Below are 17323 nucleotides of genomic sequence, written 5' to 3'. Positions count from 1 at the left end.
GTGAAAAGTTACTCAACATCACTAATCATCAGAGAAATACAAATTAAAACCACAATGAGATATCATTTCATGCCTGTCAGAATGGCTATCAAATCAATAACTCAACAAACAGGAAGCATTGGTGAGGATATGGAGGAAAGGGAACCCTAGTGCACTGTTCATGGGAGTGCATATTGGTGCAGCTACTGTGGAAAGCGGTATGGACATACCTCAAAAATTAGAAATGCAACTGTCTTATGACCCAGTAATTCCACTTATGGGAATATATCCAAAGAAACCTGAAACACTAATTTGAAAGAATATATGTACCCCTATGTTCATTACAGGATTATTTACAATGGCTAAGATTTAGAAGCAGCCCCTGTACCCATCAGTAGATGAGTGAATTAAAAAAGCTGTGGTACATTAACACAAGGATTACTACTACTCAGCTGTATAAAAGAAGGAAACCTTACCTTTTACAACAGCATGGATGAACCTGGATAGTGTTGTACTAAGTGAAATAAGCCTGTTGGAGAAAGACAAAACCAAATAATTTCACTTATATGTGGAATCTACTGAACAAAATAAACAACATAATAGAAACAGACTCATAGATACAGAGAACAGGCTGACAGCTGTCAGATGGGAGGAGGGTTGGAGTTTGGTTGGAGTTTGGAAGTATTAAGCAAAAAGATTACTAGAGTAATGGTTGGGGGGTGGGGGAAGATAGAAGAGGGTAAAAGCAGATAGGTGGTAACAGAAGAAGACTAGACTTTGGGTGGTAAACCCACAATACAATATACAAATAATCTATTATAAAATTGTTTACTTAAAACCCATACAATTTTATTAACCAATTCACCCCAATAAAATTAAAAAATTTTTTTTTACTGAAAAAGGTATAAAGTTTTTGTCTAGTAGGGCTTCCTCAGGAACAGTTTAACTCTATTTCTTGACTATGGGTCATAATCTTGTCTTCTTGCATATACTGTGAACTTTGTTGAAAACTTGACACTTAAAATAATATAATATGGCAATACTGGAAATAAGATTCTCCCCTCCTCCCATATTTCTCCCATAGTTTGCTATTATTTTCTTAGTAACTTTTATAAACTAATTCTGTAAAGTCATGTGTGACCACTGAAACCTCTGTCCAGTTACCTTAGTTTGTCAACTAATAGTTAGAAATTTTCTTAAATGTCTGGAACCATTATGTCTCCCAATCTTTACTAAGGGTCTCTATGTGCATGTTGGGACATGCTTTTAATGCTCAGGCAGGCAGTTAACATGCTGCCTTTACTTTCACTTCTTGTTTGCATAGAATATCAAGGTGAACAGAGCTGAGGGCCTTCTCGGGTATTTTTTGATTATGCACAGTGCCTTGGGCATGCCCTCAGCCCTATGGGTGCAAGTATCCTAGAGTCCCAGAATTCTAAGCTTTATGGTCAGCCTGTTGTTTGCCAAACTGTTATATTTGCCTCAGGCAAATGTTAAACAATTGCCTCTGATTATTTGCAACAAAATAATCAGAGGCAGTTGTCCACCCTCCCCCCAAAAGCTGTTTGCCTGGAAAGCAAGTCAGATAAGGATAGCCTGGCAAGTGGGGTCTTCCAGCAAACTGCCAGATAGGCAAAATAATGACTGTCCTCTGGGAGAGGGGCTTTAATGGAATTCAAACCCATTATGCATTCTTTAATGACCTTCAGCCTACTGGTTTTCACTTTGCAGATGGTGGTTGGGCAGGGGTAAATGGGAATAAGGCAAAGTAAAATGCTATAAAATTTATTCTTACTGAGATTCAGATTTTTCTTGAGTAAACATTCCACAGATTGCCATAAGCCTTTGGTTAATTTCTAGAGTTATGAAAAAGTTTATTCTGATAACTTTGCGACTGTTCTGATTGCTTTTCTGGAGGAGAGGCTTTCTGGATGTCTTTACCATTTTGCGTTTTGCTGATTTTTTAACGTATGTTGAGTCTTAGACTTATACCCCATGAATTTATCCCGAAGAAAAGCAAAAAAAAAAAAAGTGTCAGTCATGTCTACCGTGTTTATCATTGGGTTATTTTTTATAATAGTGAAATACTTGAAATGTTCTAAATGAGTAACAGTAAGGAAAACATGTAAATTATGGATCACACTATTATGCAGCTGTTAAAATTGAAAGAGGAAGCCTTGGAAGGAGGGAGGGTAACATAGAAACTATGATCCTTGGTTCTAGGATCAGATGGGCTAGACTGGAGTTTGACTTTGAGATTTATAGCCAGTGACTTGGACTAAATTAATTTGGCTCTCTAATCCTTGGTTTCTCATCTATAAAATGGTGACAATTTCATAGTGGTGATGTAAGGTTTCAGTGAAGGTGTCCATGGTATACACTTGGCTCAGCCAAATTAGTTATTGTTGCAGTTGCTGCCATTTAACAGAAAATTCTTTATGATATAATGACAAATAAACTAGGATATGAAATTGTGTGCATACTATAACAGAATGTTAAAAATATAATTTTTTGGCAATGTGTTGAAAAACCAAGGTTGGTTCCCATCACATCACAGTGATGGGAAAATGGGTTGTATATTTTCCCTTTTTCGTTTTTTTCCAATAGAAAAGATAAGTCTCTTCTTAAAGAAAAAGAGGCTCTCGCAAAGTCTCAGGAGGAATGGCCTCCATTAGACTGGGGTGGTACAGATGCTTTCCCTGGTGCATCGTCAGGGGCTTTTTGGTAGCCATTATGACCTGAGTCTCTGCAGGAGGCTAGAAGGTATGTATTGGTCTTTTTTAAGGGGTTGTTAATTTAGAGGCCTGGGGGCCTGGGTTTACTGCTGCCTCCTCAGGGAGGGTTCTGAAAGTGGAGGTTAAAACCCAGGAGCATCCTTTTAAAATCTGTTGTTTAATATAAGACATTTCCCTTTGGGGCCTCCATTTCCTCATCTGCCAAGTACAATGCAGTGGCACTCTCTGTTTAGGTGCTTCTGAAAGGAGGAAAGGAGAGAACACCCAGAGTACTCAACTAGTCTTCCAGGTGATTCACAGATGTTCTGTGTTCTATGTTCATGCTGATGATCTAACTATGTTGGGTCTTGTTTTGCTGTTCCAGGTTCCAAGGTGCACCAGTTATAGCTGTGGCAGCTAAGCCTGGGGGCCCAGAGGCCCCTGAAACAGAAGCTCCACAGGGCATCTCAGAGCTCATTGAGGTACTGTCAACTTGGATCCAGGTTGGTCTCTGGCCCCAACTCTGCTCAGGCAGGTTCCTCTCTGTCCTGCTCAGCCTGAGAGAGAAAGAGACAGCCTCAGCAAGGGGACTTTGAGGTGTTCCTTTAAACCACCTCCATGGTCTATAATGCATTCTCCCTAAAAGTTAATCCCAAACAGAACTGAAGGCTTGCACCCTTCTAAGCCTTTCTTTTTCCTTTCTCTTGTCAAACACCTCCACACAGACAAAGCAGATCCTGTCAGTCTGGAATAATGGGTCGATGTCATCTGTTTCGGTACTTCAGATTGTTCCAGCCCCTCCAGTGTGTCCCACCTGGGTGGGGGCCCATGAGGCAGGTGTGGGAGATGGGCCTAGTAGCAGTGGCAGTGCAGCTTAGGTCCTGTGGCTTTTACCAATGCAGTGGAGGCTTCATCTTCTGAAGCCATGGGCCAGAGGTGTTCCTCCAGGTTAGGTAGTGGTAGACAGAGGGAGTGCAGCCTTTCACAGGGTACGCAGGGTAGCCAGCAGGCGTGGTACAGGTGGGGAGGCGGTGGTGATGCTTCAGTAGAAATGGCAATGAGACTGGGATCTGAAGTGCCTCTGCTGAGCACTTGAGGCAACTCAGAAGGCTGGAGTGGTGAGGTGCATTGACTCTTGGGCAGCTTGCCATGCTGGCCCTACCTCCTGCTCTGTCTGTGACCTTAGGCACATGACCTGTTCTCCCTTGCCTCAGTTCCCTTACTTAGAAATCAGGGAAGATAATATCACCACTTTTCTTGTGGCGTTGGCATGAGGGTTAAATGAGTTAATGTGTATAATGTGATTGGAACAGTGCTATTCAGTTTACTATGATGGTGAGGAATGATTATCATATACTAGGAACTGCACTAAGTTCTTTACATACAAGATCATTAAAATTCAGTGACCCTGGGAGGCTGAAATTATTCATCCCCATTTTATGTAGGAAGAATCTAAGATTCAGAGAAGTTAATTAACTTGCCCAAGGTCTCACGGCAACTATGTGGTAGAGATAGGATTCAAGCCCAGTTCGACTTTTTGTGGACTCAGGTCCGCCTGGATCCACAGAGCCATGATCAGGTGTGACTGTGTGCTACCACTATTTCTGTAATTACGCGGGGGTGCTCATCTTGCTGTCTTAATAAAACCAATATTTTCTGGGTAATGCTTTTGTTACTTTTTCACCAACTCCGGAGATCACTGGTCTGGGAGCTTGGTACAAGTGTGTTAAAGTAAAATCCACAATTATATTGCTATAACAGGTGTTTGTGTATTCCTTTTGTAAAAAGATTTTGTTTGTTTACTTTTAGAGAGGGGAAGGGAAGGAGAAAAAGGGAGAGAGAAACATTCATGTGTGGCTGCCTCATGTGTGGCCCCCACCAGGGGCCTGGCCTGCAACCTAGGCATGTGCCTTAGACTGGGAATTGAACTGGTGACCCTTTGGTTCTCAGGCCAGCTCTAAGTCCACTGAACTACAGCAGCCAGGGCTATATATTCCTTTAAGAAGCCTCTCCACAAATCTCAGGCCTAGCCTGCTTTGAATTTCTGGTCTTTTTCTGAAAGAATTGTTATCACAAGATTAAGACTTGGGAACATTTATAACCAAACAACTTTTTGACAGAAAGTAGCAAACTACAAGGAATAATAAGGTCTTCATTTAATTTTTTTGATGGTAATCCCTAAGCACATAGATGGCATGAGGAAAATAGGCAGGTTAAGGTTGAAGCATGTGGAGTCAGCAAAAAAGAAAAAGCAGATTGCCTGGGCACTGTCATATCCTCTGCCTTCCTCTGCCCTGCCGTATCCAGTCTTCTTCCGACAGAATGTGACAGCAGCATCTCTTTTCTAGCTCCTGACGTCCCAGATATCCATTCCAACGAGAGATCCCTCGGGACCATTCCTCATGTCTGTGGACCACTGTTTCTCCATCAAAGGCCAGGGCACTGTGATGACAGGGACCATCCTCTCAGGCTCCATCAGCCTCGGTGACAGTGTGGAGATTCCTGCCCTCAAGGTCAGTTTTACATTATTCTTTCTTTTGCCTTTTCTCTCTAGTGGAAAGAGAGAGGGACGACCTCTTTGTCGGTAACTGCTGAGCCTACTAGGTCTGCTTCCTGAGGCTAGCCAGCTGGTTCTGCTCTGCTCCATCTCCTCATGCCTTGACTGGATTCTAGAACTACCACTCCCCTAATTTGTAATAACAGCACCCACTTTTGGAGGCCTATGATGTGTTATGATGAGCCTCCCAAGTCAGTGTCCTTTATAGATAACAAATCTGAGACCCCAGAAGGTGCATTGGGCTCAGCACTATGTGATCAACAAGTGAGGTGCTAGATGCAAATCCCCTTTTTATGAGCTCCCTGTGTCAGAGTGGCAAGTACATGTTGGACTGATTCCTGGGTACCTTCCTCTTAATCACAAAAATTTCAAATTAAACAGAATTTTGTATTCAGTTATACAAACTGGAAGACATATAGATGAATTTCACACTCCTAGTGACAGCTGGCAGATGGCATATCATCTCTTTGGAGACCTGTGAGAAGGATGTACAGCTGGATATCTCCCCATCTCCCCAAACTTCTGGCAACTTCTGGCTCCAATTTAAAAGATGTCCAGTGGCCTGATACTTACCTTCTTCATTGGGTTTTTCTTATGGCTTTAGTTTACAGGAGAAGAAAAACTTACAGCCTTCCTAACTGCCCATTTATTCCCCCTTTACTCAGGGGGAATAAAGGTAGAGAACAAGGCTAGTTAGAAGTAGGAAGACCCTACTAAGAATTTGGTGTCCAGGGCAGTTCTCTAGTTCTGAGGAACCCAGAGTACAGGGAAGTGGTAGCATATCCTTGCTCTGTGTATACAACCAGGATGCTTGGCCCTGTATATACAACCAGGATGTATTCGCAGCCCTTGGTTAATGAGCTTAGTTTGCATGATAATGGGAATTCTCCTTGGAGGGCTATGTTGATAACAGCTCTACAGCTCGCTAGCTCTATTAGTCAGGGTCCACCAGGGAAACAGAACCAAAAGTGTGTGTGTGTGTGTGTGTGTGTGTGTGTGTGTGTGTGTGTGTGTACAGAGAGAGAGAATATGTATTTTAAAGAATTGGCTCACATGATTGTGAGGCTTGGCAAATCCAAAATCCATAGAGTGGACCAGCAAGATGGAGACCCAGGGAAAAGTTGAAATTTGAGTCTCAAGGCTGGCAGAATTTCCTCTTCTTCTGGAGAGGTCAGTGTTTTTTTTATTCAGGCCTTCAGCTGGATTATATTTACATTCACAGTGGAAATACATCTGCTTTACTCAGTCTATTCATTTAAAGGTTAGTCTCAACTCAAAAGACCTCACAGAAATATCCAGGATAATGCTTGACCAAATATCTGGGTACAGTGGCACAACCAAGTTGACACACAAAATTAACCATCACATTGGGGCAAGGAGGGCCATGATTGCAGTATCTTCCCTGAGCAAGGGAGGCCAAAGGAGTACCTGTGCCTTGTGTTGGCTATTCCTGGTCTAGGGCATCCAGAGAGGATCTAGGAAAGGGTGTTTTAAGGGTAAGAGGAATGGAATGGCCAGGACTTTCCCTAGATAAAGGAAATCTCAGGTTTCACTCTTCCCCCTCCACTTATTTTATGGCCGTATAACTATTATTTCCTCATCCAAGACTAGGGGTAACAGGGAAGAGTCTCCTGACCAGGGAGGACCAACCAAAGAAAAGCTTCTTTTGTACCCCTGAGACTGGCCAGGTTTCAGGGCTCCCTGGTGTGGCAGCAGGAGTTAGAGGGTGAGGCCCTGCCCTTTCATGTCCTAGGGCCTTCATTGACACTGTGGGTCATCATTCCCTCTTCAACTGGCTGTTGTGTACCCTCCTCTGAAGACCATTAGTCCTGGATTAAATCAGATCTATGTTGTATAAGAACTAAAAGTATAAACATTAAAAAATAGCACAAAATTATGAAAATAAACCTAACACATTTAACAAATTAAGATTAAAATAGTGATTGTGTATTAATTCTTAGCTGGAACAGAGAATGGATGAAATACTAAATTCCTTTCTATTTCTTGTGCTCTCTTAGGCAGACCCCTTAGGGCCACCCTAATCTAGTATCCCTCTGCCCTGAGAAAAGACATGTCTGCACCCTGGGAGAGCAACTAGTAGTAGGAAGTGTCAGAAGATGGCTCTGTGGGAGACAAACTTTGAATTGGTAGTACCTGAGGCTCTAGACTCTAGAGTCTAGAGGGAGGAAAAGATATGTGATGACAGGATCAGTGACTGCAATGCCAGGACCAAGAGTATGGGGGAGGGCTGAGGCAGTGATAGTCAGCCTTATTAAGTAGACAGTGATGTTTGAGAGGGAATGTATTCTGAGGTCTTTTGCTATTCTTGTCCTTATAAAGATATAACTTGGCTGTTGGATCTTACATATTTATATGTACTTCGATATGTGGAAGGAGTGTGGCAAACAGAAATTTAATGCTCCTCTTGCTTTTGTGTATCTGTTTTCCCCCAGCCTACTTTTCAACCCTTTTAGTGTCAATGGCTCTATGATTTTCTGATTTACTAGTCAAGGAAGCAAAACTTGTAAGCAATGAACTTAGATATTTGGCTAAGGAGTCTTCCAAGCAAAGTATAGAAGGTGTACCCTTGTTTTCCTTTGCTGCCTGTAGTATATGTGAGAGGAAGGGAATGGATTGAAGCAGGAACTCTTAGCACAAGGAACCAGCACTTGGTGATTTGGGAGAGTCTCGGCCTTTCCAGATTCCAAAGAGTGCCACAAGTAGGAAATTCTCCATGAGAAAACATGCTCTGGTAAAAGACCAAAGGCAAGGCTGGACAGCCTTTGCAGAAGAGTTTCTTTTGGGAAATCAGCTAACAGTCTTATGGGAACTTTTTTGTAGGTAATTATGTGCTATTCTGTTGTTGCTTTTCAGATTCTCTTTAACCTTTGGTATTTTAATTATGATACATCTTGGTCTGGTCCTGCTTGTGTCCATTTTGTTGGAACTCTCTGTGCTTCCTGGACTTGTATATCTATTTTCTTCACCAAATTAGGGAAGTTTTCTTTTATTATTTTTTTCAAATAGGTTTCTAATTTCTTGCTTTTTCTCTCTATACTCCCCTACGATGTGAATGTTGAAACATTTGCAGTTGTTCTAGAGGTTCCTTATCCTATCATTGATTTTTTTTTTCTTCTTGCTGTACTGATTGGTTGTCTTTTTCTTCCTTATGTTCCAAATCATTGATTTGATTCTTGGCCTCATCCACTCTGCTGTTGATTCCCTGTAAATAGTTCTTTATTTCAATTAATGTCTCCTTCATTTCTGATTGGGTCACTTTTATGCTGTTGAATTACCTATTGGGTTCATTGAGCATCCTCATAACCTGTGTTCTGAACTCTGCATCTGAGAAATTGCTTATCTCCATTTCATTTATTTCTTTTTCTGGAATTTTGTTCTGTTCTTTCATTTGGCCCATATTTCTTTGTCTTCTCATTTTGAAAGTCTCCCTGTGTTTGTTTCTATGTATTTGGTAGAGCTGCTTTGATTCTGTGTCTTGGTGGCATGGCCTAATGTAGTATGTGTCCTGTAGGGCCCAGTGGCACAGCCTCCCTTATTTTCCAAGCTGGGTACTCAAGGTGTGCCCTCCACGTGGGCTGAGTTCTCCCTCCTCTTGTAGATGAATCTTGATTGCTGTCAGAAGGTCAATGGGAGGGATTTACCCATTCCAGACAGCTGGTAGAACTGCCTATGACCCCTGGTTGGCAATTACCTCCCTCCATGGCTTGTGGAAGTGGTTTGGGTAGTACTCTGACATGGTCTGTAACTGTCCACTGCAGGCATAGACTCTGAGGTTTCCAGGGTGGTACAGGCCAAGGTCAGCCTCCACCTGTGTTTTGTTTGGGGTCCCTTGATGTAAGCTATAAAGTGATCCGCAGATGGCTGCTGCTAGTGCTGAGCTTGGGGCCACTCAGTGAGAGGTGTGGGGGCTGGGTTCAGCAGTTGCTTGCTTGAGCAGATTTAGGAAGGTCTGAAGCTTGTGCCTAGCCTAGCCTTTCATATGGAAAAGCCACTGTTATCAGCCTGGCCTATAAGTTGGATGGGGCAGACTTTTACGTAATTGTCAGGACAGGGTTTACTGTGAGAGCCAAGTTGATAGAGATTCAAATATGGTGCCACCACACTGTGGCTCTGTGTACATAAGGGCTCAGAAAAGGTACAATGGCTGCTGTCTTCAGTTATGTCTGGGAGGAAGCTGTCCCTCAGCTCTTGCCCTGATGCCAGACACTTTAGTTCCCCATATGTCACTGGTGCCCTTCAAAGTGCTTCCCCAGTGCTAGAGCCCAGAGGTAATGAATCTGAGTAAGTCTATGTGCGGTATGAGGCCCTTTAAGAGAAGAGGTCTGAGAATCCCACAGTTTCTTCTGCCAACCCAATCCTTACTGGTTTGTTACAGCCAGAAGTTATGGGGACTTATTTTCCTGACACTAGAAAGCTGGCTGGGTGGTCTGGGTGGGGCTGGAATACCTCACTCCTGAGATATCCCATAATTTTATAGTCACGACACATGGGTTTGTGACCAGCCTGTTCTGCATCTTTGCCCCTTCCTCTTACCTGTGTAGCTAAATGTGGTTTCTTTAATTCCTTAGTTGTTAGACTTCTATACAGTTCAATTATCTGACCATTCTGAGTGATATTTGTTCTGTAGATTAGCTGTAATGTTGGGAGGTTGTATGAGGAGTTGAGCTGTGTTTACTTATGCCTCCAGGTTGACTGGAAATCCTTGGATATTAATTTTGTATCCTGTAACTTTGCTGAATATTTTTATCAGTTCTAGAAGTTTCTTGGTGAAATTTTTAAGGTTCTCTATATATAGTATGATGGCACCTGCAAATAATGACAGTTTTACTTTTTCCTTTACAATTTGAATGCCTTTTATTTTTTCTTGTCTGATTGCTGTGGCTAGGACTTCCTGTAGTTCGTTGAATAAGAGCAGTGAAGACAGACATCCCTGTCTTCTTGTTCTTAGTCTTAAGGGAAACACCTCTAGATTTTGCCCATTGAGTGGGATGTTCAGTGGTTTTGTCATTTATGTCCTTTATTAAGTTGAGATATGTTCCCTCTGTTCCCACTTTGCTGAGTGTTTCTATCATAAATGGGTATTGGATTTTATTAAATGTTTTTTCTATGCCTATTGATATCATTTTTATCTTTCATCTTGTTTATGGGGTATATCATGTTTATAGATTTGCAGATATCATACCAACCTTGCTTCCCTGGATAAATCTCATTTGATCATGGCATATGACTTTTGTGATTAATTGCCCTATTCCATTTGCTAATATTTTGTTGAGCATTTTAGTATCTATGTTCATCAAGGATATTAGCATATTATTTTCTTTCTTTGTAGTGTTTTTATCTGGTTTTAGAATTACGATCATGCTGGCCTCGTAATATGAACTTCGGAATCTTCCTTCCCATTGAATTTTTTGGAATAGTTTGAGAAGGAGGAATGTTAGTTCTTCTTATAACATTTGGTAAAATTCACTGCTCCAGGTCTTTTGTTTGTTAGGAGGTTTTTTTAAATTACTGCTTCAATTTCACTATGTGTAATCTGTCTATTGAGATTCTCTGATTCTCCCTGATTTAGTTTTGGAAGATTGTATGTTTCTAGGAATTTATCAATTTCATCCAGATTATCTAATTTGTTGGCATAGAGTTATTTGTAATATTTTCTTATAATCCTTTGTCTTTTTTGGTGTCATTTGTTACCTCTCCTCTCTCATTTCTCATTTAGTTTATTTGGGTCTTCTCTCTTTTTCTTGATGAGTCTGGTTAAAGGTTTGTCAATCTTGTTTATCTTTTCAAAGAACCAGCTTTTGGATTCATTGATCTTTTGTATCGTTTTTAAATTTTAATTCTTTATTTTTTTATTTTACTTTTAAAATATATATTTTACATAAAAATATATTTTTATGTAAAATATATTATATTTAAAATATAAAAATATATTTTATGCTCTTATAGTTGTCCCATTTTTTCCTTCCTTTATTCCCTTCCACACTGTACTCCCTCCCACCATCATTCCCCCAATTTAGTTCATGTCCATGAGTTGTACATATTATAAGTTCTTTGTCGTCTCCATTTCCCATACTATTCTTAACCTCTCCCTGTCTATTTTGTACTTACCATTTATGTTTCTTATTCCCTGTACCTTTTCCCCAATTTTTCCCCTGCCTCCTCCCCACTGATAACCTTCCATGTGATCTCTATTTCTGTGAATCTGTTACTATTCTATTTGTTTGCTTGGTTTGGTTTTTGTTTGTTTGTTTTTTCAGATTTCATTGTTGATAGTCATGAGTTTGTTTTCAATTTACTGTTTGTACTTTTTATCTTCTTTTTCTTAGATAAGTCCCTTTAACATTTCATATAATAAGGACTTGGTGATGATGAACTCCTTCAACTTGACTTTATCTGGAAAGCACTTTATCTGCCCTTCCATTCTAAATAAAAGCTTTGCTGGATAGAGTAATCTTGGATGTAAGTCCTTGCCTTTTTATGACTTGGAATACTTCTTTCCTGCCCCTTCTTGCTTGCAAGGTTTCTTTTGAGAAAACAGATGATAGTCTTATGGGAACTCCTTTGTAGGTGACTGTCTCCTTTTCTCTTGCTACTTTTCAGATTCTCTCTTTATCTTTAATCTTGGGTAATGTAATTATGATGTGCCTTGTTGTGTGCTTCCTTGGGTCCAACTTCTTTGGGACTCTGAGCTTCCTGGACTTCCTGGAAGTCTATTTCCTTTGCCAGATTAGAGACATTCTCCTTTCTTATGTTTTCAAATAAGCTTTCAATTTCTTGCTCGTCTTCTTTTCCTTCTGGCACCCTTATGATTCTGATGTTGGAACATTTAAAGTTGTCTCAGAGGTTCCTAAGCCTTTCCTCATTTTTTTGAATTCTTGTTTCTTCATTCTGTTCTGTTTGAATGTTTCTTTCTTCTTTCTGCTCCAGAACGTTTATTTGAGTTCCAGTTTCCTTTCCTTCACTGTTGGTTCCCTTTAATTCACTTTTCATAGTCTTCATTTTTTCCTCTATTTTTTGACCATACTCAACCAATTCTGTGAGCATCCTGATTACCAATGCTTTGAACTTGGCCTTTATTAGATTGGCTGTCTTTTCATTGTTTGGTTGTATTTTTTTGGAGCTCTGATCTATTCTCTCATTTGGGCCATATTTGTTAGTCTCAGCAGGCCTATTATATAGTAAGGGGAGGAGCTTTAGGTATTTGCCAGGGCAGAGCCACCCATGACCTTGCGTTGTGGTGCTTTATGTGGGAGAGGGGTCTGAGAGGGAACAATGCCTCTTGCTCAGATCTTGGTGGCTTTCAGTCACTTCCTCTGCTACCCACAAGCAAATTGGGCCCTTCTGGTGTTGGTTCCTGGGTGGGTGGTTTTGTGTACATTGTAGGACCCTGTGGGTCTCTCCAACGAACTCTCCTGTGACGCTGGGAGTTCCTCCTGCCACCTCAACCCCCACAAGTTTTTATAGTCAGATGGTTTTAGGCTTTATTTTTCGGTGCTGGAACCCTGGGTTGTACAGTCTGTCTTGCTCTCCAGTTGTTTCTCCTGGTTTATCTGCAGACAAATGTGGGATCTCCTGCTCTGCCAGCCACCAACTCATCTGCTCTGGTCCCCCAGCATCCGACTTGCTGTGAGTCCTCTCCACCCCAGCTCCCCCTCCTACCAGTCTGGATGAACATTTCTTCTTTAACTCCTTGGTTATGGGACTTCCATGAAGTTTGATTTTTATGGCAGTTCTGGTTATTGTTTTAAAATTTGTTGTTGTCCTTATTTTGGTTGTACGAGGAGACAAAGTGTGTCTACCTATGCCTCCATCTTAGCTGAAAGTCCTGTATCATTTTTTTTAGACTCTATTTTATTTATTTCTGCTCTGATCGTTATTATTTCCTTCCTTCTACTGACTTTGGGCTTCATTTGTTGTTCTTTTCTAAATTTCTTTAAATGTAAAGTTAGATTGTTTATTTGAGCTTTTTCTTGTTTCTCGAGGTAGGACTGTATTGCTATGGGTTTCCCTCTTTGGACTGCTTTCCCTTTGTCCATCTGTTTTTGGGTTGTTGTGTTCTCGTGTTCATTTGTCCCAAGTTATCTTTTGATTTCTTCCTTAATCTCATGGTTAACCCATTCATTGTTTATTAGCATGTTATTCAGCTTCCATGTCTTTGTGTGTTATTCAGTGTTTTTCTTGTGATTATTTTTTTGGCTCATAACATTGTAGTCAGAGAAGATATTTGATATGATTTCAATTTTCTTAAATTTATTGAGACTTGTTTTGTAGCCTATCATGTGGTCTATCCTAGAAGACATTCCATGTACACTTGAAAAGTATATATATTCTGTTGCTTTGTGGTGAATGCTTTAAAGATATCAGTTAAATCCATTTGATCTAGTGTGTTTTTTTAGGCTGCTGTCTCCATGTTGATTTTCTGTCTGGAAGATCTATCCATTGAAATCAATGGGGTGTTAAAATCCCTTACTATGTCTCTGTTTCCATCCATCTCTCCTTGCATCCATCAAGATTTGCTTATATGTTTAGGTGTTTCTATGTTTGTTGCATAGATGTTTACTGGGGTTATAGCCTCTTTTTGGATTGTTTCCATTATAAATATGTAGTGTCTTTATTTTTCTCTTACTATAACTTTGGTTTTAAAGCCTAATTTGTCAGATATAACTATTGCTACCTCAGCTTATTTTATTTCTATTTAAAATATAATATTTTAAATGTAAATATTTATGTAATAAAATAATATTTTATTACATAAAATATCATTTTTCTATTCCTCTACTTCTAGTCTTTGTGTATCTTTCATTCTGAGATAGTTCTCTTTTTTTTTTTTAAATTTTTTAAAAATTAATTTATTTTTTAAAATTGATTATGCTGTTACAGTTGTTCTATTCCCCCCTTCATTCCCCTTCACCCTGCCCCCCCAACCCCACCATTACCCCCCTTTAGTTTATGTCCATGTGTCTCAAGTCCTTTATGTTCTATATTTCCCATGCTATTCTTGCCCCCCCATCTATTTTTTATCTACTGTCTATGCTACTTATTTTCTGTACCTTCTCCCCCCATCTCCTCCTCCCACTCCCCTGTTGCTAACCCTCCTTGAGATCTTCATTTCTATATTTCCACTCCTGATCTAGCTGTCCTTTTAGTTTGCTTTCGTTTTAGGTGTGGTTGTTAATAACTGTGAGCTTGTTGTTCTTTCACTGTTCATGTTTCTTTAACTTCATTTTCTTAGATAAGTCCCTTTAACATTTCATATAATAAGGGCTTGGTGATGATGAACTCCTTGAATTTGGTCTTATCTGAGAAGCACCTTATCTGTCCTTCCATTCTAAATGAAAGTTTTGCTGGATAGAGCAATCTTGGTTGTAGGTCTTTAGATTTCATGATTTGGAATATTTCTTTCCAGCCCCTTCTTGCCTGTAAGGTCTCTTTTGAGAAATCTGCTGACAGTCTGATGGGGACTCCTTTGTAGGTGATTGTCCCCTTAGCTCTTGCTGCTTCTAGGATTCTCTCCTTCATTTTAATTTTGGCTAATGTAATTATGATATGCCTTGGTGTGTTTCTTCTTGAGTCCAACTTTTTTGGTACTCTCTGGGCTTCTTGGATTTCTTGGAAGTCTATTTCCTTTGCCAGATTGGGGAAATTTTCTTTTATTATTTGTTCAAATAGTTTTTCCACTGGTGGTTGTGTCTTTCCCCCTTCTGGTACCCCTATAATTCGGATATTGGAGCGTTTAAAGATGTCCTGGAGGTTCCTAAGACTCTCCTCATTTCTTTGAATTCTTGCTCCTTGACTCTTTTCTGTTTGGCCATTATTTGCTTTCTTCTGGTCCACTCCATTGATTTGAGTCCCAGTTTCCTTTTCATCTCTATGGGTTTCCTGTGGAATTCCATTCATTTCCCTTAATTTAGCCTTCATATGTTTCTCTAATTTGTGGCTATAATCAACCAGATCTGTGAGGAAGCTGATGACCAGTGTTTTAAACTGTGCGTCTGAGAGTTTTGCTATTTCTTCGTCGCTTAGATTTATCTCTGGGGCTTTGAGGTCTCCCTGCGACATTTTTGGTCTGTTCTGGCCCTTTAAATGTGAGAAACTGCGCCTTGGACTCCCAGGTCGCTGGGTTGTGACGCTGTATGTGGGGGCGTGGTCAGAGCGGGGAAATGGCAGTGCCCTCTATCGCCGCCGCTGCCGGTCCAACCGCCCACTCCCTCGCTCGCGCGCAATTAGGCAACCGCAGTCAACTCGCTTCACCGCCTCCCCACTGTCTCCTCTGCAGTCGCTCACCCGGTGGGTTGCTGGGTCACTCACTAGGTCCAATCCTGGGTTTGGAACCCGTGCGTCTGGATTCGCGCGTCTGGATTCCGCGCCCGGGTCCCACCGAGCCCTCCCTTGCAGCTCCTCACCAGACGCCGGTTTCGCCCCTTACCGGTCGGGCTGAAGAATTTGTTGTTGGCAGACTTCCGAAAAGTTCAGTTTTCCGTGTTCTGGTTGTGTTTTCTGATGCTAATATTTAGTTGTCCCTAAACTTGGTTGTGTGAGGAGGCACGGCACATCCACCTAAACCTCCATCTTGGCGGAAGTCGATAGTTCTCTTAAAGATAGCAAATATATGGGTCTTGTTTTCTTATTCACTCAGCTACCTTATGTCTTTTCGGTGGAGTATTTAAACTATATTTAAGGTCATTATTGATTGGTACACATTTATTGCCATTTTATTTTTTTAAACTATTTTCCTCTTTTTTTTTTCTTAATGCAAGCCCTTTAATATTTGTTGCAGTACTGGTTTGGGGTTGATAAACTTTTTTTAGCTTGTTGTGCTTATCTGGGAAGCTTATTTCTCCTTCAATTTTAAATGATAGCTTTGCTGGGTAAAGAAGCTGTGGTTGTAGGTCCTTGATTTTTCATTACTTTGAATATTTCATGCCAATCGCTTCTGGCTTGAAATGTTCTTTTGAGAAATCAGGTGACAGTCTTATGGGAGGTCCCTCATAGGTAACTAATTGCCTTTCTCTTGTGGCTTTTAAGATTCTCTTCTTGTCTTTGAGCTTTACCATTTTAAGTACTAAATATGATATGTCTTGGTGTGGGTCTCTTTGGGTCCACTTTGTTTGGAATCTCTGCTGCTTTGATTTATGTGTCTTTTTCTTTCAGCAAGTTAGGGAAGTTTTCAGTCATTGTTTCTTCAAATATGTTCTTAATCTCCTCTGGTACCCCTACAATGTGGATATTGTTATGCTTCACTGTTGTCTCAAAGGTATGTTAAACTATCTTCATATTTATTGATTGATTGATTGATTTATTGATCTTTTGTTTGGGTGTTTTCTTCTACCTTGTCTTCCGAATTGCTGATTTGATCCTCTGCTTCATCTAAGCTACTGTCTATTACTTCCAGTATATGTTTTACTTCAGAAATTGCAATCTATATTTCTTCCTGGTTCTTTTTTGTGTTTTCATGTCTTTTTTTTTCATGCTGTTGAGCATCCTTATATTCATAACTTGGAATTTTATATTTGATAAATTGCTTGCCTCTATTTCATTTAGCTTTTTTTTTTTTTGAGAATTCTCTTGCTCTTTTACTATGGGTCTGTTTCTTTGTCTTTTTCCATTTGGCTGCCTTGATGTGTTAGTTCTATGTATTAGGTAGATTTGCAAAGACTGTGGTGCAGCCCTGTGTCAGACGCTGCATGCAACTGGCCCTGGGCAACCTATCAGGAACTAGCAGCAATCCATAGCTTTTGGCTCCCTCTGCTGGGCCTGTGTGTGTGCTGAGAGGAGGAGACTGCACACCAAGGCCTTAATTTACCAGCACCTGGCCCAGGGAATGGTCAACTAACCTCTCAAAGCACCAGAGATCTGCCTCCACTTATAGGCTGCCTGTTAGACTTAGTCAGTGAAAGAGCCTCTGGCTGTACTCAGTATGGCTTAAGCTCCACAGTGTGGGTGGAGAGGGATTCCTGTGGGTGGGGCTATTGCTTCCCTACCCAGGCAGATGCCAGATGGAGGGGATTGCAGTCACTGAGAAAGATGGCTTCTGCATAATGAGGAATGACTG

General features: G+C 40.7%; 1 protein-coding gene across 4 annotated transcripts in view; it reads left to right on the top strand.

Annotated features, from left to right (window-relative positions):
- Window positions 1-17323, top strand: part of EEFSEC (eukaryotic elongation factor, selenocysteine-tRNA specific) — a 470949-nt gene that overhangs the window by 196181 nt on the left and 257445 nt on the right. For 3 of the 4 annotated variants that reach the window (XM_053670299.1, XM_037139647.2, XM_053670300.1), the window contains exons 3-4: window positions 3079-3196; window positions 5042-5206. In XM_053670299.1, the coding sequence (XP_053526274.1) occupies window positions 3079-3196; window positions 5042-5206 (283 nt within the window). The remainder of the gene's footprint in view (window positions 1-3078; window positions 3197-5041; window positions 5207-17323) is intronic. The other variant, XM_037139648.2, reaches the window with a different exon arrangement.

This window comes from Artibeus jamaicensis, unplaced genomic scaffold, assembly GCF_021234435.1.
Source record: "Artibeus jamaicensis isolate MK-2021 breed Jamaican fruit bat unplaced genomic scaffold, CSHL_Jam_final contig_558, whole genome shotgun sequence".
Lineage (NCBI taxonomy): Eukaryota > Metazoa > Chordata > Mammalia > Chiroptera > Phyllostomidae > Artibeus > Artibeus jamaicensis.
The sequence above is the reverse complement of the archived record's forward strand: the minus strand, read 5'-3'. Positions and strand labels throughout refer to the sequence as shown.